General features: G+C 47.5%; 1 protein-coding gene across 2 annotated transcripts; it reads right to left on the reverse strand.

Annotated features, from left to right (window-relative positions):
* Window positions 1-1,603: 1,603 nt before the first annotated feature.
* Window positions 1,604-24,201, reverse strand: LOC136676840 (solute carrier family 2, facilitated glucose transporter member 11-like). Of its 2 annotated transcripts, none has more exons than XM_066654095.1 (12): window positions 24,148-24,201; window positions 21,437-21,535; window positions 18,786-18,946; window positions 17,156-17,280; window positions 8,963-9,092; window positions 8,665-8,813; window positions 6,148-6,335; window positions 5,262-5,372; window positions 4,307-4,408; window positions 3,969-4,044; window positions 3,619-3,746; window positions 1,604-2,187 (listed from the first exon to the last, which is right to left on the reverse strand). In XM_066654095.1, exons 1-12 carry the CDS (start codon window positions 24,184-24,186, stop codon window positions 1,993-1,995), a joined length of 1,503 nt encoding a protein of 500 aa, XP_066510192.1. In that variant the 5' UTR covers window positions 24,187-24,201; the 3' UTR covers window positions 1,604-1,992. The 2 variants fall into 2 exon arrangements, with proteins under 2 accessions (XP_066510192.1, XP_066510191.1); XM_066654094.1 differs by lacking the exon at window positions 24,148-24,201 and adding an exon at window positions 23,666-23,994.
* Window positions 24,202-24,303: the final 102 nt, after the last annotated feature.

Consider the following 24,303-nt stretch of genomic DNA (forward strand, 5'->3'; position numbering starts at 1 on the left):
AGAGCCTACCTGGAATCATTGGGCGCAAGGCGGGAATACACCCTGGAGGGGACGCCAGTCCTTCACAGGGCAACACAGATACATTCACTCACACACTCACACCTACGGACACTTTCGAGTCGCCAATCCACCTGCAACGTGTGGTTTTGGACTGTGGGAGGAAACCGGAGGAAACCCACGCGGACACGGGGAGAACACACCAACTCCTCACAGACAGTCACCCGGAGCTGGAATCGAACCCACAACCTCCAGGCCCCTGGAGCTGTGTGACTGCAACACTACCTGCTGCGCCACCGTGCCGCCCCTCATTTACAATCAATCTGACAAAAGTAACATTGCCCTGAGCAGCGCCTCCTAAAAATAAAGAGCACAAATGAGTCATTGGGAGGCACAATGGTGCAGTAGGTAGTGTCTCTGTCACAGCCCCAGGGACCTGGAGGTTGTGGGTTCAAGTCCCGCTCCGGGTGACTGTCTGTGAGGAGTGTGGTGTGTTCTCCCTGTGTCTGTGTGGGTTTCCTCCGGGTGACTGTCTGTGAGGAGTGTGGTGTGTTCTCTCTGTGTCTGCGTGGGTTTCCTCCGGGTGACTGTTTGTGAGGAGTGTGGTGAGTTCTCCCTGTGTCTGCGTGGGTTTCCTCCGGGTGACTGTTTGTGAGGAGTGTGGTGAGTTCTCCCTGTGTCTGCGTGGGTTTCCTCCGGGTGACTGTTTGTGAGGAGTGTGGTGAGTTCTCCCTGTGTCTGCGTGGGTTTCCTCCGGGTGACTGTCTGTGAGGAGTGTGGTGAGTTCTCCCTGTGTCTGCGTGGGCTTCCTCCGGGTGACTGTCTGTGAGGAGTGTGGTGAGTTCTCCCTGTGTCTGCGTGGGCTTCCTCCGGGTGACTGTCTGTGAGGAGTGTGGTGAGTTCTCCCTGTGTCTGCGTGGGCTTCCTCCGGGTGACTGTCTGTGAGGAGTGTGGTGAGTTCTCCCTGTGTCTGCGTGGGTTTCCTCCGGGTGACTGTCTGTGAGGAGTGTGGTGTGTTCTCTCTGTGTCTGCGTGGGTTTTCTCCGGGTGACTGTCTGTGAGGAGTGTGGTGTGTTCTCTCTGTGTCTGCGTGGGTTTCCTCCGGGTGACTGTCTGTGAGGAGTGTGGTGTGTTCTCCCTGTGTCTGTGTGGGTTTCCTCTGGGTGACTGTCTGTGAGGAGTGTGGTGTGTTCTCTCTGTGTCTGCGTGGGTTTCCTCCGGGTGACTGTCTGTGAGGAGTGTGGTGTGTTCTCCCTGTGTCTGTGTGGGTTTCCTCCGGGTGACTGTCTGTGAGGAGTGTGGTGTGTTCTCCCTGTGTCTGTGTGGGTTTCCTCTGGGTGCTCCGGTTTCCTCCCAAGCTCCAAAAGCACACGTGGATTGGAGACTCAAAAGTGTCCGTAGGTGTGAGTGTGTGAGTGAATGTGTGAGTGTGTGTCGCCCTGTTAAGAACTGGCGCCCCCTCCAGGGTGTGTTCCCACCTAGTGCCCAGTGATTCTGGGTAGACTCCGGACCCACCGCCGCCCTGAACTGGATAAGAAATACACACAATGAATGAATGAAAAAAATGAGTCATTTACATATGTCCCATTTTTATTTTATTGTCATAGTTTTTTCTTATAAAAAGTTTAAAGACATTGACCAGATTCCTCTACAAACACAAATAAAACAATGACAGGTTTGGACATCTTATTATTATTATGTAATCACTGTATACACCTACATTTATTACACACACAACTGTAACAACCTGAGTGTATCTCAGAAGGAAATTAATAATAATAACAATTAAAGCACCATGATGGACAGTCCTCACTGATGAATAAAACTAGCCCTACACTTTAAAAAAAGTTCTAATTACAAGTGACAGTCCCTCTTTGAGTTAAAGAATGAATGTGAGACCTGTATCAAGGCACTGGTGTCTTTTACATCACTACGGTTAAAGGGCAGTATGCTTTGAGGAGGGAACAGTGTTTCTCTCCTGGAGGGTGAGTAGAGTTACAGTGACGTGGAGAGCAGAGGTCCTTCTGCGCCTTTAGCCGGGCTCAGTTTGGTCCTCTGTCGGCTCTGGAACTCACTCTGAATGTCCAGGAATGTTTTATTCTTGGTCTCAGGGACGATGAAGAAGATGAAGGTGGCTACGAAGCAACAGACCACCAGAAAAACCAGGAAACAGTACTGCTGCAGTCCGTTCTGAAGGAGAGAGAGAGAGAGAGAGAGAGAGAGAGAGAGAGAGAGAGAGAGAGAAAGAGAGAGTGAGAGAGAAGGAGAGGGAGAGAGAGAGAGAGGGAGAGAGAAGGAGAGAGAGAGAGAGAGCGAGAGAGTGAGAGAGAGAGGGAGAGAAAGAGGCAGAGAGAGAGAGAGAAAGAGAGTGAGAGAGAAGGAGAGGGAGAGAGAGAGGGAGAGAGAAGGAGAGAGAGAGAGAGAGAGAAAGAGAGAAGGAGAGAGAGAGAGAGAAAGAGTGAGAGAGAGACGGAGAGAAAGAGAGGCAGAGAGAGAGAGAGAAAGAGTGAGAGAGAAGGAGAGGGAGAGAGAGAGAGAGAAAGAGTGAGAGAGAAAGAGAGGGTGAGAGAAGGAGAGAGAGTGAGAGAGAAAGAGAGAGAGTGAGAGAAAGAGGGAGAGAGACAAAGGGAGAGAAAGAGTGAGAGAGAAGAAGAGAGAGTGAGAGAGAAAGAGAGAGAGAGAGAGAGTGAGAGAAAGAGAGAGGGAGAGAGAGAGAGATGATGTTGTAGTTAGTTGTTTGGGTCCCAGTCAATATTATATGAGTTTCACAGTAACTGACTACAACTGTAAAATAACAGCACAGAGAGGAGCCTTAACAATAAAACTATGACAGCACTATTATACATCACCTGTTTTACACTTTAATAAGAATAATACTTTAATACAGTAACACTGTTACACTCTAACTGATTGTTTCACTGACTACTGGACTCTACTGGACTCTACTGCACTGTGCTAGACTCTGCTCTCTGATTGGTTCCTGGTTGGTTTTCCACTCCCACAGCCCCCCCCCCCAGAAATGTATCAGTGTCGTCTCTAACCCCGTCTCTAAGGGGAACAGTGGGCTTTGGAAACCACAACAACGGCGGTGGTAATGTTAAGCGGTGTTTACTCATGGTGTATTGGTGTGTTGTTGTTGTTTGGGACTGAACACAGCTCCGTCATCAGTTCAGACAGATCAGTAGAGTTTGTTCCTTCCTTGTTGCAGCGTCCAGCTCTCGCTGGATTCTTTCGTCGGCCACCGATCCAAGGAACGTTTGAACCTCTTCAAAAGACCACGGCGTCATTTTACGAGCTGCCGTCGTGAGTCGGATAAAAACAAACGTGATCTCTGCTGCAGCTGGAGATTTTACAGATGGAGAGTTGGTGCTGGTCGTCTGCGTTGTGTGGCGTAGAGTGACGACTCTCTCTGGACAATCAGCGCTCTGCAAGGTTTACACGCCACGGTTTAGTCCCTACTCGACTCGCTCTGAACCACGAGAGAACAGCCACTAAACAAGAACCCGCTTCCAGAACCAGAACCTGATTCACCTCAGTAGTGTAGGGACCATGACTAAAACTGACTTAAAATAGATCTGAAGCAAAAAAAAAAAAATTAGTGTGTGTGTGTGTGTGTTATACCACAATAAAGGGGAACATCATGCCGATGAAGAAGAAACTGAGCCAGTTGACTGATCCTCCGATCATGTACGCCGCGGGCCGCGTGGTCTGAGTGAACAGCTCAGTTGTCAGGATGTTAGTGACGCCCCCTACAGGTGCATCACACAGAACAGAACAGAGTTTTAAAGCTATATGCAGTTTGTACACGAGGACATGAGAAAAAAAGACTTCACTTCTTTCTTGCATCATTTGTAAACACCTGCTGTGAACCACCGTGGACTGAAATGGTCCAGTTTGGAAACAGTTGACAGGCTGTGTATTCACATTTGTATCTATTTATTAACCCTTTCATTCACTGGCTCAGATGTCACCTGGTCCAAGGCCGAAGCTGAGGATGAAGGCGAAAACACAGGTCATGCTGAGGTACGGCATCCAGGAGCTGTACTTCTGCACAAGAGAAACACAGAGGAACCAGAGCAAAAACCTTCATATCGATGTGTAATATTCCTCTAAACAACATCTCCATCGTTAAATAAACACAGATTACAGTAAAACAGAAGATTACAGACAACACACAGCTCAAGCTCACAGACAGTGACCCGAGGACATAATCCCACCCAGGAGCCTGAGACTCCGCAGCTGAGTGACCACCACGTGTGATTTTATATCTTCTTTTGGATAATTCATATTACTTTATTATAAACTTTACCTGAAAGGTGAGAGTGACAGTGAAGCAGATGCACCAAAAGGACATGAGTGTGTACCCTCCAATAATCAACACTCTCCGGCCCAGAGACTCAATCAGTAAACCCTGCAAAACACACACACACACACACACACACACCTACAATGAGGAACAGATCTACAGACTGACATTACCAAAAATAACAACACTGGAATTATATATAAAGAGGGGATTAAAAATGCATCTATCAAAATAGAACAGCCCTGAAGGCTAGCTCTACCAAAACTAACAGCTCTAAAGGCTGTACAATACCAATAATACCAACAGTGGTAAGGGTGGTTTCCCAGACAGGGATTAAGCCTAGTTCAGGATTGCACAGTCTATGTATTCAATTGAAATGATATAGTCCAGGACTAAGCTTAATCCCTGTCTGAGAAACCAATCCCCCAATGTCTGGCACTACAAAGATTAACAGCCATAAAGGCTGGCTCTACCAAAAATAAATATCTCAAGACTGGCTCCACCAAGACTAAAGACTACTCAGATTAAAAGCCCTAAATACAGGCTCCACCAAGACTAACCACCCTAAAGCCTGGCATTACAGAGTCTAACAGCCATAAAGGCTGTCTCTACCAAGACTAACAGCCCTAAAGACTGGCACTACAGAGTCTAACAACCTTAAAGGCTGTCTCTACCAAGACTAACAGCCCTAAAGACTGGCACTACAGAGTCTAACAACCTTAAAGGTTGTCTCTACCAAGACTAACAGCCCTAAAGACTGGCACTACAGAGTCTAACAGCCTTAAAGGCAGTCTCTACCAAGACTAACAGCCCCAAAGACGGGTACTATAGGGGCTAACAGCCTTAAAGGCTGTCTCTACCAAGACTAACAGCCCTAAAGACTGGCACTACAGAGTCAAACAGCCTTAAAGGCAGTCTCTACCAATAATATCAGCCATAAAGGCTGTTTGGGACTTACACAGGTCAATGCAGTGATGCACTCACAGGCTCCTGTCCCCACAGTGGCATAGGGAATTTTCTCAAATGGAATTCCAGCTTCAGCAAAAACATAATCTGCATAGAAATAAATCTGAGGCAAGAAAAAGAATCTTTCAGCACAGAGTTAAGATTGATTTATATTTAATTCGCATCGATGTATGTAAATATACTTTAACATAAAGTCAACATGGAACCTAGGGGGCAGCATCCAATCTAAAATGTATAAACGAGCAGCGTCACTGTCTGTGTGTGGTTTGGTTCATGCTCCTGTCATTCAATACACAGCCACTGGGGTCGCAGGTGTGTGCTGGTGCTGCTGCTGCTGCTGCTACTGATGATGTGTGTGTGTGTGTGTTTGTGTGTGTGTGTGTGTGTGTGTGTGTGTGTGTGTGTGTGTGTGTGTGTGTGTGTGTGTGTGCGAGCACTATTTTGAGCTCTTAGTTCTATCAGTGACACACAGACTATGGGTTATGGAGATGCACAGATCCAACCCAAACCAGCACCAGTATCCATCATTACACAGTATTATTCCATTCTAACATCTGGGAAGGCGTTGGAGCAGATTTGAGAAGCATGCTGTGAGGATTTGATGGCGTCCAGCCACATAAACCTTAGGGAGTTAAGGTACAGGTTTTGGATGATTAGTTCTGGATCACAAACTTCAGTCCAAGTCATGTCAGAGGTGGTAAATAGAGCTCAATCTCCCAGAGCATCTGGCCAACTCTTGGCATTGAGCATGTTTCTGATCAAGGGTTAAACACACTCGATCCTTAAAGAGTGAACCTCAGTGCGGCTGAAAACACTCACTACACTGGGTGTCTATGAGTGTTTAGACGTGTTGTTTATATAGGTTTGTGTCAGCGTACAGCGTTGATGCCGTTGAGCTGCTGCGCGGTGCTGATGACCATGATGGTGAAGAGCGGCCAGCGGAGGTTCTTGTCAGCGAAGAGCTCCCAGGGTTTCAGAGGTTTGACTCCTAAAGCACTCGCTCTCTCTCGCTCCATATCCTCTTTCTCTTCCTGATAGTTCTGTCCTCCATGAAGCTGCTTCAAAGCTGAGAGTGTAAACACACACACACATACACACACACACACACAAGGCAGAGATCAGAACATTCCTCAGCTCACAAGATCATTCTTGTTCATTATGCTCCAGTTAATCCACAGAATGCAGACATATCTCACCCAGGTGTCTGCCCACACTCCAGCTTTTCCTCACTGACATTTTCTGACCTTAACTGACCATTACTGACTACTACTGACCTTATTGACCATTACTGACCCTTACTGACCTTTACCAAACTTTACTGACTATTACTGACCCTTATTGACCATTACTGACCCTTACTGACCTTTACCAACCTTTACTGACTATTACTGACCCTTATTGACCATTACTGACCCTTACTGACCTTTACCAACCTTTACTGACTATTACTGACCCTTATTGACCATTACTGACCCTTACTGACCTTTACCAACCTTTACTGACTATTACTGGCCCTTATTTCCTTTACAAAACCTTTCTGAAGTTTAAACTTTACTGACAATTACAGACCCTTACTGACCATTACTGACCCCTCATGAACTTTACTGGGCATTACTACCTGTTACTGATCTTAACCAACCTTTACTGACCTTTATTGAGCTTTACTGGACATTTTAACCCTTACTGACCTTTACCAACCTTTACTGAACCTTACTGACTTTTACCAATCCTTCTGACATTCATTGACCCTTACTGACCTTACCTATACTCACACTTACTGACCCTTATTGACTATTACTGACCTTTACTGACCCATACTGACCGCTAGTCTTGCCTGTAATAATAAAGGGGATGTGCACGTAAAAACAAACAAACAACCAAAAAAAAAAAAAACTACTACTTTGTCATCAAAGCCTACCATTCTCTCTTGCACTATATTCGGGTTACATCTCAGATGTCACATACATTTAAATCGATTTAACCATCATTCATTCATTAAAATGTTCATTCATTCATACATAGATGCATACCTGTATTTATACACTTATTAATTAATTTGATCATTCCTGCATTCAAACAATTTCATTTGTTCATTCACCCACTCATAATTTATAGTAGAATAGTGTGGAGTAAAGTGTAGTGTAAAATATACTTTTTAAGTGTAGTGTAAAGTGTAGTGTAGTATAGTGTAGTGTAGTGTAGTGTAAAGTGTAGTGTAGTGTAAGGTTTAAAGTGTAAAGTGTAGTGTAGTGTAGTGTAAGGTGTAGAGTGTAGTGTAAAGTAGTGTTTAGTGTAGTGTAAATTGTAGTCTAAAATGCAGTGTAGAGTACAGTAGTGTAAAGTGTAGTATAGTGTAAATTGTAGTCTAAAGTTCAGTGTAGTGTAGTGTAGTGTAGTGTAAAGTAGTGTAAAGTGTAGTATAGTAAAAATTGTAGACTACAGTGCAGTGTAGTGTAGTGTAAAGTAGTGTATTGTAAAATGCAGTGTATTGTAGTGTAAATTGGTGTGTAGTGTAGTGTAGTGTAAAATAGTGTAAAGTGAAGTGTAGTGTATATTGTAGTGTAGTGTAAATTATTGTAAAATGTAGTGTTTTGTAGTTTAAAGTAGTGTAAAGTTTAGTGTAGTGTAATGTAATGTAATGTAAAGTTTAGTGTAGTGTAAATTAGTGTAAAGCGTAGTGTAGTGTAAAGCGTAGTGTAGTGTAAAGTAGTGTAAAGTGAAGTGTAGTGTAAAGTGTATTGAAGTGTAAAGTGCAGTGTAAATGAGTATAATAAGTACTCTAGTGTAGTGTAAACTGTACTGTAAATAAATGTAAACTGTACTGTAAATAAGTGTAAAGTGTAGTGTAATGTAGTGTAAAGTGTAGTGTAAATTAGTGTAAAGCATAATGTATTGTAGTGTAATGTAGTGTAGTGTAGTGTAAATTAATGTAAAGCTTAGTGTAGTGTAGTGTATTGTAAATTAGTGTAAAGTGTAGTGTAGTTTAGTGTAGTGTAAATTGTAGTGTAAATTAGTGTAGTGTAAAGTGTAGTGTAAATTAGTGTAAGGCATAGTGTAGTGTAGTGTAAATTTGTGTAAATTAGTATAAATCGTAGTGTAGTGTAAATCAGTGTAAAGCATAGTGTAGTGTAGTGTAAATTAGTGTAAAGCATTGTGTAGTGTAGATTAGTGTAAAGTGTAGTGTAGTATAGTGTAGTGTAGTGTAAATTAGTGTAAAGTGTTGTTTAGTATAGTGTAGTGTAGTGTAGATTAATGTAAAGCGTTGTGTAGTGTAGTGTAGTGTAGTGTGAAAGTAGAGTAAAGTGTAGTGTAAATTGGTGTAAAGCATAGTGTAGTGTAGTGTAGTGTAGTGTAGTGTAGTGTAGTGTGAAATTAGTGTAGTGTATTGTAAATACCCATGTTGCAGGCGTGGTCATTGCTGCGGTCGATCAGTAGATACCGTGGACTCTCAGGAAACCAGGGCAGGAGCATCAGCTGCAGAAGAGCAGGGATACAGGTAGTGGACAGGAGGAGGGGCCAGTACTCTTCTCTCCCCAACAGCTCACTGTAATACACACACACACACACACACACACACACACACACACATACACAAACACAATTGATTACTTATAGGGGATATGAAATAATCTGTAGTGAATACTGATTAATCCATAGTATGTAAAAAATTATTAACAGTGGTTAGGAACTGACTTGAGTCCCATGACCTGTCCAGTGAAAATGCCCCCGGTAATGAAGATGGATGTTCCCATGGCCATTGCACCCCTCAGAGCCCGGGGTGCAATCTCGCCCAGATAGAGGGGCTGAACACAGATTGCTACACCTGTCAATCAACCACAGTTAACCAGTCAGAATCAGCCAATCAGAAACTTTTTATTACTGACTGCATTCTCTTATGGTGCTCATGTATGTGAGAATATATATCTATTCATTCATTGATTATCATTCATTATCTGTAACCGCTTATCCAGTTCAGGGTCGCGGTGGGTCCAGAACCTACCTGGAATCATTGAGCGCAAGGCGGGAATACACCCTGGAGTGGGCGCCAGTCCTTCACAGGGCAACACAGACACACACACATTCACTCACACCCTCGGACACTTTTGAGTCGCCAATCCACCTACAAACATCTGTTTTTGGAGCGTGGGAGGGAAACGGAGCACCCAGAGGAAACCCACACAGACACAGAGAGAACACACCACACTCCTCACAGACAGTTACCCGGAAGAAACCCACGCAGATACAGGGAGAACACACCACACTCCTCACAGACACTCACCCGGAGGAAACCCACACAGACACAGAGAGAACACACCACACTCCTCACAGACAGTCACCCGGAGGAAACCCACGCAGACACAGGGAAAAAACACCACACTCCTCACAGACACTCACCCGGAGGAAACCCACACAGACACGGAGAGAACACACCACACTCCTCACAGACAGTCACCCGGAGGAAACCCACGCAGACGCTGGGAGAACACACCACACTCCTCACAGACACTCACCCGGAGGAAACCCACACAGACACAGAGAGAACACACCACACTCCTCACAGACAGTCACCTGGAGGAAACCCACACAGACACAGGGAGAACACACCACACTCCTCACAGACAGTCACCCGGAGGAAACCCACACAAACACAGAGAGAACTCACCACACTCCTCACAGACAGTCACCCGGACGAAACCCACACTGAGACAGAGAGAACACACCACACTCCTCACACACAGTCACCTGGAGGAAACCCACGCAGACACAGGGAGAACACACCACACTCCTCACAGACAGTCACCCGGAGGAAACCCACGCAGACACAGGGAGAACACACCACACTCCTCACACACAGTCACCCGGAGGAAACCCACACTGAGACAGAAAGAACACACCACACTCCTCACAGTCACCTGGAGGAAACCCACACAGACACAGGGAGAACACTCCACACTCCTCACAGACAGTCACACGGAGGAAACCCATGCAGACACAGGGAGAACACACCACACTCCTCACACACAGTCACCCGGAGGAAACCCACGCAGACACAGGGAGAACACACTACACTCCTCACAGACAGTCACGCGGAGGAAACCCACACAGACACAGAGAGAACACACCACACTCCTCACAGACAGTCACCCGGAGGAAACCCACGTAGACGCTGGGAGAACACACCACACTCCTCACAGACACTCACCCGGAGGAAACCCACACAGACACAGAGAGAACACACCACACTCCTCACAGACAGTCACCTGGAGGAAACCCACACAGACACAGGGAGAACACACCACACTCCTCACAGACACTCACCCGGAGGAAACCCACACAAACACAGAGAGAACACACCACACTCCTCACAGACAGTTACCCGGAGGAAACCCACGCAGATACAGGGAGAACACACCACACTCCTCACAGACACTCACCCGGAGGAAACCCACACAGACACAGAGAGAACACACCACACTCCTCACAGACAGTCACCCGGAGGAAACCCACGCAGACACAGGGAAAAAACACCACACTCCTCACAGACACTCACCCAGAGGAAACCCACACAGACACGGAGAGAACACACCACACTCCTCACAGACAGTCACCCGGAGGAAACCCACGCAGACGCTGGGAGAACACACCACACTCCTCACAGACACTCACCCGGAGGAAACCCACACAGACACAGAGAGAACACACCACACTCCTCACAGACAGTCACCTGGAGGAAACCCACACAGACACAGGGAGAACACACCACACTCCTCACAGACACTCACCCGGAGGAAACCCACACAAACACAGAGAGAACACACCACACTCCTCACAGTCACCTGGAGGAAACCCACACAGACACAGGGAGAACACACCACACTCCTCACAGACACTCACCCGGAGGAAACCCACACAGACACAGGGAGAACACACCACACTCCTCACAGACAGTCACAAGAGGAAACCCACACTGAGACAGAGAGAACACACCACACTCCTCACAGACACTCACCTGGAGGAAACCCACGCAGACACGGGAGAACACACCACACTCCTCACAGACAGTCACCCGGAGGAAACCCACGCAGACACAGGGAGAACACACCACACTCCTCACAGACAGTCACCCGGAGGAAACCCACGCAGACACAGGGAGAACACACCACACTCCTCACACACAGTCACCCGGAGGAAACCCACACAGACACAGAGAGAACACACCACACTCCTCACAGACAGTCACCCGGAGGAATCCTACGCAGACGCAGGGAGAACACACCACGCTCCTCACAGACAGTCACCCGGAGGAAACCCACGCAGACGCAGGGAGAACACACCACACTCCTCACAGACACTCACCCGGAGGAAACCCACACAGACACGGAGAGAACACACCACACTCCTCACAGACAGTCACCCGGAGGAAACCCACGCAGACGCTGGGAGAACACACCACACTACTCACAGACACTCACCCGGAGGAAACCCACACAGACATAGAGAGAACACACCACACTCCTGACAGACAATCACCTGGAGGAAACCCACACAGATACAGGGAGAACACACCACACTCCTCACAGACACTCACCCGGAGGAAACCCACACAAACACAGAGAGAACACACCACACTCCTCACAGACAGGCACAGGAAGAAACCCACACTGAGACAGAGAGAACACACCACACTCCTCACAGACAGTCACCTGGAGGAAACCCACACAGACACAGGGAGAACACACCACACTCCTCACAGACAGTCACCCGGAGGAAACCCACACAAACACAGAGAGAACTCACCACACTCCTCACAGACAGTCACCCGGAGGAAACCCACGCAGACACAGGGAGAACACATCACACTCCTCACACACAGTCACCCGGAGGAAACCTACACTGAGACAGAGAGAACACACCACACTCCTCACAGTCACCTGGAGGAAACCCACACAGACACAGGGAGAACACACCACACTCCTCACAGACAGTCACCCGGAGGAAACCCACACAGACACGGAGAGAACACACCACACTCCTCACAGACAGTCACCCGGAGGAAACCCACGCAGACGCTGGGAGAACACACCACACTCCTCACAGATACTCACTCGGAGGAAACCCACACAGACACAGAGAGAACACACCACACTCCTCACAGACAGTCACCTGGAGGAATCCCACACAGACACAGGGAGAACACACCACACTCCTCACAGACAGTCACCCGGAGGAAACCCACACAAACACAGAGAGAACTCACCACACTCCTCACAGACAGTCACCCGGAGGAAACCCATACTGAGACAGAGAGAACACACCACACTCCTCACACACAGTCACCTGGAGGAAACCCACGCAGACACAGGGAGAACACACCACACTCCTCACAGACAGTCACCCGGAGGAAACCCATGCAGACACAGGGAGAACACACCACACTCCTCAAACACAGTCACATGGAGGAAACCCACACAGAGACAGAGAGAACACACCACACTCCTCACAGTCACCTGGAGGAAACCCACACAGACACAGGGAGAACACACCACACTCCTCACAGACAGTCACCCGGAGGAAACCCACGCAGACACAGGGAGAACACACCACACTCCTCGCAGACAGTCACCCGGAGGAAACCCACGCAGACACAGGGAGAACACACTACACTCCTCACAGACAGTCACCTGGAGGAAACCCACACAGAGACAGAGAGAACACACCACACTCCTCACACACAGTCACCTGGAGGAAACCCACGCAGACACAGGGAGAACACACCACACTCCTCACAGACAGTCACCCGGAGGAAACCCACGCAGACACAGGGAGAACACACCACACTCCTCACACACAGTCACCCGGAGGAAACCCACGCGGAGACAGAGAGAACACACCACACTCCTCACAGACAGTCACTTGGAGGAAACCCACGCAGACACAGGGAGAACACACTACACTCCTCACAGACACTCACCCGGAGGAAACCCACACAGACACAGAGAGAACACACCACACTCCTCACACACAGTCACCCGGAGGAAACCCATACAGACACAGAAAGAACACACCACACTTCTCACAGACAGTCACCCGGAGGAAACCCACACAGACACAGGGAGAACACACCACACTCCTCACACACAGTCACCCGGAGGAAACCCATACAGACACAGAAAGAACACACCACACTCCTCACAGACAGTCACCCGGAGGAAACCCACGCAGACGCAGGGAGAACACACCACATTCCTCACAGACACTCACCCGGAGGAAACCCACACAGACACAGGGAGAACACACCACACTCCTCACAGACACTCACCCGGAGGAAACCCACACAAACACAGAGAGAACACACCACACTCCTCACAGACAGTCACAGGAAGAAACCCATACTGAGACAGAGAGAACTCACCACACTCCTCACAGTCACCTGGAGGAAACCCACACAGACACAGGGAGAACACACCACACTTCTCACAGACAGTCACCCGGAGTAAACCCACGCAGACACAGGGAGAACACACCACACTCCTCACACACAGTCACCCGGAGGAAACCCACGCAGAGACAGAGAGAACACACCACACTCCTCGCAGACAGTCACCCGGAGGAAACCCACGCAGACACAGGGAGAACACACTACACTCCTCACAGACAGTCACCCGGAGGAAACCCACACAGACACAGAGAGAACACACCACACTCCTCACAGACAGTCACAAGAGGAAACCCACACTGAGACAGAGAGAACACACCACACTCCTCACAGACACTCACCTGGAGGAAACCCACACTGAGACAGAGAGAACACACCACACTCCTCACAGTCACCTGGAGGAAACCCACACAGACACAGGGAGAACACACCACACTCCTCACAGACAGTCACCCGGAGGAAACCCACGCAGACACAGGGAGAACACACCACACTCCTCACACACAGTCACCTGGAGGAAACCCACACTGAGACAGAGAGAACACACCACACTCCACACAGTCACCTGCAGGAAACCCACACAGACACAGGGAGAACACACCACACTCCTCACAGACACTCACCCGGAGGAAACCCACACAAATACAGAGAGAACTCACCACACTCCTCACAGACACTCACCCAGAGGAAACCCACACAGACACAGCGAGAACACACCACACTCCTCACAGACACTCACCCGGAGGAAACCCACACAGACACAGGGAGAACACACCACACTCCTCACAGACAGTCACAGGAAGAAACCCACACTGAGACAGAGAGAACACACCACACTCCTCACAGACAATCACCTGGAGGAAACCCACACAGACACAGGGAGAACACACCACACTCCTCACAGACAGTCACCCGGAGGAAACCCACACAGACACAGGGAGAACACACCACACTCCTCACAGACAGTCACCCGGAGGAAACCCACACAGACACAGAGAGAACACACCACACTCTTCACAGACAGTCACAAGAGGAAACCCACACTGAGACAGAGAGAACACACCACACTCCTCACACACAGTCACCTGGAGGAAACCCACGCAGACACAGGGAGAACACACCACACTCTTCACAGACAGTCACCTGGAGGAAACCCACGCAGACACAGAGAGAACACACCACACTCCTCACAGACAGTCACCCGGAGGAAACCCATGCAGACACAGGGAAAACACACCACACTCCTCACACACAGTCACCTGGAGGAAACCCACACAGACACAGAGAGAACACACCACACTCCTCACAGGCAGTCACACGGAGGAAACCCATGCAGACGCAGGGAGAACACACCACACTCCTCACAGACACTCACCCGGAGGAAACCCACACAGACACAGGGAGAACACACCACACTCCTCACAGACACTCACCCGGAGGAAGCCCACACAGACACAGGGAGAACACACCACACTCCTCACAGACACTCACCCGGAGGAAATCCACACAAACACAGAGAGAACACACCACACTCCTCACAGACAGTCACAGGAAGAAACCCACACTGAGACAGAGAGAACACACCACACTCCTCACAGGCAGTCACCCGGAGGAAACCCACGCAGACGCAGGGAGAACACACCACACTCCTCACAGACACTCACCCGGAGGAAACCCACACAGCCACAGGGAGAACACAACACACTCCTCACAGACACTCACCCGGAGGAAACCCACACAGACACAGGGAGAACACACCACACTCCTCACAGAGACTCACCCGGAGGAAACCCACACAAACACAGAGAGAACACACCACACTCCTCACAGACAGTCACAGGAAGAAACCCACACTGAGACAGAGAGAACACACCACACTCCTCACACACAGTCACCTGGAGGAAACCCACACAGACACAGGGAGAACACACCACACTCCTCACAGACAGTCACCCGGAGGAAACCCACACAAACCCAGAGAGAACACACCACACTCCTCACAGACAGTCACAGGAGGAAACCCAAAGTGAGACAGAGAGAACACACCACACTCCTCACAGACAGTCACCTGGAGGAAACCCACGCAGACACAGGGAGAACACACCACACTCCTCACAGACAGTCACCCGGAGGAAACCCACGCAGACACAGGGAGAACACACCACACTCCTCACACACAGTCACCCGGAGGAAACCCACGCGGAGACAGAGAGAACACACCACACTCCTCACAGACAGTCACTTGGAGGAAACCCACACAGACACAGGGAGAACACACTACACTCCTCACAGACACTCACCCGGAGGAAACCCACACAGACACAGAGAGAAACCCACACAAACACAGAGAGAACTCACCACACTCCTCACAGACACTCACCCAGAGGACACCCACACTGAGACAGAGAGAACACACCACACTCCTCACAGACACTCACCCGGAGGAAGCCCACACAGACACAGGGAGAACACACCGCACTCCTCACAGACACTCACCCGGAGGAAACCCACACAAACACAGAGAGAACACACCACACTCCTCACAGACAGTCACAGGAGGAAACCCACACTGAGACAGAGAGAACACACTACACTCCTCACACACAGTCACCTGGAGGAAACCCACGCAAACGCAGGGAGAACACACCACACTCCTCACAGACACTCACCCGGAGGAAACCCACACAGACACAGGGAGAACACACCATACTCCTCACAGACACTCACCCGGAGGAAACCCACACAAACACAGAGAGAACACACCACACTCCTCACAGACAGTCACCCGGAGGAAACCCACACAGACACAGGGAGAACACACCACACTCCTCACAGACAGTCACCTGGAGGAAACCCACACAAACACAGAGAGAACACACCACACTCCTCACAGACAGTCACCCAGAGGAAACCCACACAGACACAGAGAGAACACACCACACTCCTCACAGACAGTCACAGGAGGAAACCCACACTGAGACAGAGAGAACACACCACACTCCTCACAGACACTCACCCGGAGGAAACCCACGCAGACACAGGGAGAACACACCACACTCCTCACACACAGTCACCTGGAGGAAACCCACGCGGAGACAGAGAGATCACACCACACTCCTCACAGACAGTCACCCGGAGGAAACCCACGCAGACACAGGGAGAACACACCACACTCCTCACAGACAGTCACCCGGAGCAGGAATCGAACCCAGAACCTCCAGGTCCCTAGAGCTGTGTAACTGCGACACCTACCTGCTGCGCCACCGTGCCGCCTATATTTATCAATATATAATAATAATAATAATAATAATAATATATATTTAATTATAGAACTGTGTTAAATAAACTCAATCTCTCATTCAATATGTGTACAATGTGTGTGTGTGTGTGTGTGTGTGTGTGTGTGTGTGTGAGTGTTGGGATGAGCCTCATACAGTTGGTGTATTCACCTGCGTTTATTCCGGAGAGGAAGCGTCCGATGATCAGCAGCTCGAAGGCACTGACGTGGTAACTCAACCCCATCAACAGAGCGGCCAACAAAGCAAAGGAGTTATTGATCAGTAAACTCCCCTTCCTGAGAGAGAGAGAGAACAGAGAGAGGGAGAGAGAGAGAGAGCAGAGAGAGAGAGAGTGAGAGAGAGAGAGAACAGAGAGAGAGAGAGAGAATAGAGAGAGAGTGAGAGAGAGAGAGAACAGAGAGAGAGAGAGAGAGAGAGAGAGAGAGAGAGAATAGAGAGAGAGTGAGAGAGAGAGAGAACAGAGAGAGAGAGAGAGAGAGAACAGAGAGAGAGAGAGAGAGGGAGTGAGAGAACAGAGAGAGAGAGAGAGAGAGAACAGGGAGAGAGAGAGAGAACAGGGAGAGAGAGAGAGAGAGAGAAAGTGAGAGAGAGAGAGAGGGAGTGAGAGAGTGTTCTTGTTTTTATTAATTCCTTCATTCCTTCGAGGTTTGTCCCTGTTCTGATGAACGTTCAGTGCCTCCCTGAGGGTAACAGCTCAAACAATTCAAAGCCCGGGTGGGAGCTGTCCATAATTATATATTTTGCTCTGTTTAAGCAGCGTGATGTGTAGATGTCCATCAGAGGTGGGGGTGGTTCTCTCCTGTGCTCTCTTGCCTCCCCCTGTCAGCCACGGTGCAACCGCCGTGACCCACAGGGATACAGTACGACATCCAGGTCGTGCTTCCCGAGGACTCTCAGAGAGAGAAAACAGTGAGAGAGGAGGGGGCATAAGGAGAAGTGACTGAGTGAGAAGAGACAGAGAGAAAGTGAGAAGAGAAATAAAAGAGAGACAGAGGAGTGAGAGAAATAAGAGAGAGAGAGACACACACACACACACAGAGAGAGAGAGAGAGAGAGAGAGAGAGAGAGAGAGAGAGAGAGAGAGAGAGGGGGCATAAGGAGAAGTGACTGAGTGAGAAGAGACAGAGAAAGTGAGAAGTAAAATGAAAGAGAGACAGAGGAGTGAGAGAAATGAAAGAGAGACAGTGGAGTGAGAGAAATGAGAGAGAGACAGAGAGGAGGGGTTCACTATGAAGTGACAGAGTGAGTGGGAAGAGAGAGAGAAATAAGAGCAATGAAAAAGAGAGGAGTGTGAGAGAAATGAGCGAAATTAAGAAATGAGACACATGAGGGAAAGAAAGTGAGATGTGAGAGCGATGAAAGAGAGACAGAGGAGTGAGAGAAATGAGAGAGAGACAGAGGGGTGAGAAAAATGAGAGAGAGAGAGAGAGAGAGAGAGAGGAGGGGTTCACTGTGAAGTGACAAAGTGGGAAGAGAGAGAGAAAAAGAGAGGAGTGTGAGAGAGATGAGCCAAACTAAGAAATGAGCGACATGAGGGAAAGAGAGAGAAAGTGAGATGTGAGGGTGATGAAAGAGACAGAGAAAGGAGAGAAAGAGAGTGGTATAATAAAAGAAGACACAAATAATGAGGAGAGGGAGGATAATGAGAAGGGAGACGAAGTGAGAAGAGATTATGAAGAGAGAATGAGAAGAGGGATAATGAGAAACAGGGATAGACGAGAGAAAGAGAGAGAGGTGAAAACGAATGGACTTTGATGTCGTTGGAGGTCGTTGTGCTCACCTGCCGAACCTGATGGCCAGTGTTCCTCCGACCGAGGCGCCGATGAGTCCTCCGATTGTGAAGATGGAGACAATGGTGGACCAGAGGAAGGTCAGCAGCTCAGGAGAAATGATATCTCCATAGCGCTCCAACCACGTCTCATTAATAAACGACTGCACAGCCTGAAGGTGTGAGATACATTTACAGTATTCAGCTTTTACAGCGTTTACAGAAGAAACCCACACCAGCAGGAGGTCAGGAATATGCTGTGTATTTGCCCCGATTCCATCAAGCTTCACACACACACACACACACACACACACACACACACACACACCCATGGATAGTGTCACACACTCGCCCAGTCACTCACACACTCAGCCAGTCACTCACACACACACACACACACACACACACCCATGGATAGTGTCACACACTCGCCCAGTCACTCACACACTCAGCCAGTCACTCACACACACACACACACACACACACACACACACACCCACCCGTGGATATTGTCACACACTCGCCCAGTCACTCACACACTCAGCCAGTCACACACACACACACACACACCCGTGGACAGTGTCACACACTCACCCAGTCACTCACACACAAACACACACACCCGTGGATATTGTCACACACTCGCCCAGTCACTCACACACAAACACACACACACCCGTGGATATTGTCACACACTCGTCCGGTCACTCACACATTCACCCAGTCACTCTCACACACACACACACACACACACACACGCACACACACACACTGTCTCACACACTCGCACTCGCATTGACATGCTCTAAAATTCAACCCCCCCCTCACCCCCCATGCACAAACACACACACACACACACAGTCACGCTCTCGCTCATGCTCTCAGGCTCATGCACAAGATAGCTTTATAAATCATGAGTATTATTAACATTTTTAAAGTTATTATCCACAACTCGAACAGAGCTCCTGCAGTGAGACACACACGTGCTCTGTCTGGAAATAAATATTCTGTTCAAGCGTTTTCCTAATCTCCGCCTGAATAAAACACACTGGAAGCACATGACTGTGCAGACGGCTGGATTTCATTCATGAGAGAACGAGGGTGTGGATATCTGCTCCAAAGAACATTAATAACAAGGATGGGTTTCATTTTAATATCAACTTTCACAGGTTTTTAAAACTAGAATCAGTGTAAAAAACAAGCTTGTGTGACACTGTCCACAGGAGTGTGTGTGTGTGTGTGTGTGAGACTGGGTGAGTGTGTGAGTGACTGGGTGAGTGTGTGAGTGACTGGGTGAGTGTGTGGCACTGTCCACAGTTGTGTGTGTGTGTGTGAGTGACTGGGCGAGTGTGTGACAATATCCACGGGTGTGTGTGTGTGCACGGGGGGAGAGGGTGTGTGGGGGGCTGAATTTTTGAGCATGTCAATGCGAGTGCGAGTGTGTGAGATTGTGTGTGTGTGTGTGTGTGTGTGTGTTGACTAAATAAGTGAAGCTGTGAGAGTGTGAGGGTTCATGTGTTTGAATGTGTGTGTGAGTGTTAATGTGAATGAGTGTGTATCTGAGTGTTTGTGGGTGTGTGTGTGTGTTTTAATGTGTACGTGTATGTGAGTGTGTATGTGAATGACTGTTAAGTGTTTACAAGTGTGTGTGTGTGTGTGTGTGTGTGTGTGTGTGTGTGTGTGTGTGTGTGTGTGTTTGTGCGTGTGTGTCATGCCCGATTTCTCCTGGTCACCCCTCTGGAGTGTGACTGAGCTCCCGATTCAGGGTGAGATTAAAGGGCATGTGACTCCTATGGTGTAAAAAGCTCTGAACCACAGTCTTCACCACATCAGCTCTTTGTGTTTCTAATCCACACTCGGTTCTGAGTAAAATCCACCACACACACATTCGCCCTCGTTAATTACCCTCACGTGGTTCTGCTTCCAAAAGTAGCCAAACCCAACAGCAACAGAAACGGCCCCCCTCTATTCCTTTATACAGACCACCGACCTCTACTCACTACACAGAACGATCCCTGGATTAGGAACAGCTACCATGTCTCTACACTCACTGTCCGCTTTATCAGCTCCACTGACCACACAGGTCCATCTATTGCTCTGCATACTTTCTTATGCCCATTTCCCCATGTTCTTCAATGGTCAGGACCCACACAGAGCAAGTGACACTGAGGTGGTGGTGAGTGGATCAGAGACAGCAGTGCTGCTGGAGTGTCCACGCTGTAATGAGAATAATCCACAACACTAGATAATCAAAATGTCCTGCCACCAGTGTCCTGTGGGGGGAGGGGGGGGGCGTCCTGTGCCGACTGATGAAGGACTAGAGGACGACCAACACAAACTGTGCAGTGACAGATGAGAGCTACTCTCTCTGACTGATCCAGCGCAACACACCACCACCAGCAGGTCACTGTCGCTGCAGCACTGAGAATCTAAATCAGACTTGCTCTGTGGGGGGCCTGAGTGTCGAAGAACAGGGTGAAATGGGGTGAAGAAAGTATGCAGAGCCACTGTTGAACTACAGTCTGTAATTGCAGAACTAAGGAGTGACCGGTGTGGTCGGTGGAGCTGTTAATATGGGTGTAGTTAGAAGGTAAGTGTTCCTAATCCAGTCATGGCTCAGTGTATAGAACACTGTTATAATAAAAATAATGTGTTGTTCTGACCTTGGTGGGAGAATTTATGATGGAGATGTTGTAGCCGTACTGAAACGTTCCTCCAATACACGCAGACCACACGGCCATCAGCAGGGTTTTACTGGGAACCTGCAAGTACACACACAGTTAATCACACCTGAGATCATCACACACACCATGATTTAAACCTGAGATCATCACACACACCATTGTTTATACCTGAGATCATCACACACAGCTTTATTTATACCTGAGACCATCACACACACAGTTATTTATACCTGAGACCATCACACACACCATTATTTATACCTGAGACCATCACACACACAGTTATTTATACCTGAGACCATCACACACACCATTATTTATACCTGAGACCATCACACACACAGTTATTTATACCTGAGACCATCACACACACCATTATTTATAGCAGAGACCACCACACACAGCTTCATTTATACCTGAGACCATCACACACACCATTATTTATAGCTGAGATCATCACACAGTGTATCTCACCTGAGCTCCTAACACACCTGAGATCATCACACACATCTGAGACAACACATGCCAAGTATTAAAATATTTATTTGAACCATTTTTCCCTAATGGCGACCCCTGCTAGAAAACCATTATATTCTGTGTTTTCTGGTCAACAGGAATGACCCCGCTGACTCTGCAGAATAAACCAGGACCAGACCAGACTAAACCAGTATAAATCAGCTTACACCAGCACAGAAATCCTGCTGGACTGTGCTGTATTTTTCAGCTGTGCCTTTTATGGGACTGATACACAAACAGCAAGGAACTGGCCCCTGGCCACTCAAAGATTATTCCTCTAACCTGAGTATCTATCTTAAGTCTCTTATTATCAAATTGTATTTCTAAATATACAACTAACTACCTATCTAGCTATCTAAGTGGCTAAATACATAACTAGTAAATTTAGTAAATGTCTCACTGATAGCTAGCTAGCTCATTAGCTAATTTTCTGGGTTTCTAAACAGTAATTTATTAGTAACTGATAAAGTAATTTTCTCAATAACTAGCTAGCTAAGTGCCTAATAATTAAACAGAGTTACTATGTAGTCATTGAGCTAAATACCTACGTAACTAACTGAGTTAATGAATATGCTAGCTGTTTACTGATTTCTTCACCAAGCAAATGACTGGTTAACTAGCTAGCTACATAACTACCCTACTGATTAACAAACAGAGCAGTTATGCATCAGGTGGGCATCATGTGGTGCCAACATTTATCCCATGAACAAAACCTGCTGGGGTTATGTGGGGCTGTCCATGTGGGGGTGATGTCTGGGCAGCAACTGAACTGGAAGATTAGACAACTACACAATTAGCATGCTAGCTACAACATGAACTCTCTACATCAATTGCCTGACAGGAAACTGCACAATAACTTGGATAAAAGCTTTTCTGTGAGGAGTAAAGAGCAGTGTTGGAAGAGATGGCCATCAAAGCTTAAATATTGCAGCATATTAATATTAAATATAACTACATTAGCTTAGTCTTCTATATTCTGATGTCTTTCCAAAGTGTGTATGAGTAAATATTCAGGCAATGAAACATTCAATATGCTTTTATTATTTTGTAAATCCACCTCTCTCTAAATCACATTTCTGTAACAATAATAACAAATACAGCAATGTATATTTTAAACAACACAAACATAATATATATTTTAAAATAAACTGAATTATAAAACTGAAGTTTAAGAGGTTATTGTTTCTCCTGGTAACAATTTACAATAAGGGTACATTCATTAATGATATTAAATGTAATAAGACAGAAATAAGCATTATAAAAGATTAATTAAAGTCACAGTTCATTATTAATTAATGATAGTAACAAGAACTAGTATTATTTTAGGATCCTAACAGATGCTGTTTAATGCTATTTCTTGTTTATTATAATGATTTAATTATTAAATGTAACATTACCCAACCATTGTTGTCTTAGGTATCGTGAATTAATATAATATTATTGTAAAGTGCTACTGCATTTTTACTCATTTATTAATTTGTCAGTAATGAGGGTAGTTACTGAAACATTAGTTCTTCTTCTTCACACTCACATGTGACTCAACATATTCAGGGTCTTTATTGATGTTGTTTTCTGTCCCACTTTATTCATTTTTTTAACAAAAATTACAGAATAAAGAGCCTGTAGTAGAGGTTATTGTCATTGTGAATATTTCTGTAGTTATGTATTATTTATGCTAATGTCATCTCCTACCTTGATCTGACGACCCGGTTGTTTGATGTCTTTTAGTAAAGGCTGATATTCCTGCAGAGTCCCGTTTTCTTTACCCATTTTTTATCAGTTGTTTCTGGGTCCCACAGATGAGGTGTAAAGCCTTCTAGAGCTGTTTTTTAAGGAGGCAGCTGTTTAAGGAGGTAGCTGTCCGCCCCTGTGAGGGCTGTGTGTGTGTGAAATTGCAGTAATATAAGAGCAGATGGAGCAGAATACGTAGAAAAAGCAGATAAACAATTGAGGAGTTGTTCGTGTGACCCCTATTCGTCAAGCGCTTTCCAGCCCGAGCGTGGAGGCTAAGTTTATTCTGGGGTAAAGATGATGCTGCTGCATGACCAGCTCTGTGACACCACACAGACACACTCACACATACACACACATCAGCTGTGGATAAAGCATCGGATCCGCCCGTCCTGGAACTGGCCCCATACACACAGCGGCACACACACTCCTAACAGGCTTACCTTCAGCCTCACATGGGGAGAATCCTCAGTTTCACTCATTCTCTGCTTCAGTTTGTGAATTTTGGCTGAAACACACTGTCCTGGCAGGAGGAAAGGTGCAAACTCTACTGTTGCTTTATGTAATCCGGGCTAGGAAAGCCAAAATTCTTTGGGGGC

Source organism: Hoplias malabaricus, chromosome X2, assembly GCF_029633855.1.
Source record: "Hoplias malabaricus isolate fHopMal1 chromosome X2, fHopMal1.hap1, whole genome shotgun sequence".
In the NCBI taxonomy this organism is placed as follows: domain Eukaryota; kingdom Metazoa; phylum Chordata; class Actinopteri; order Characiformes; family Erythrinidae; genus Hoplias; species Hoplias malabaricus.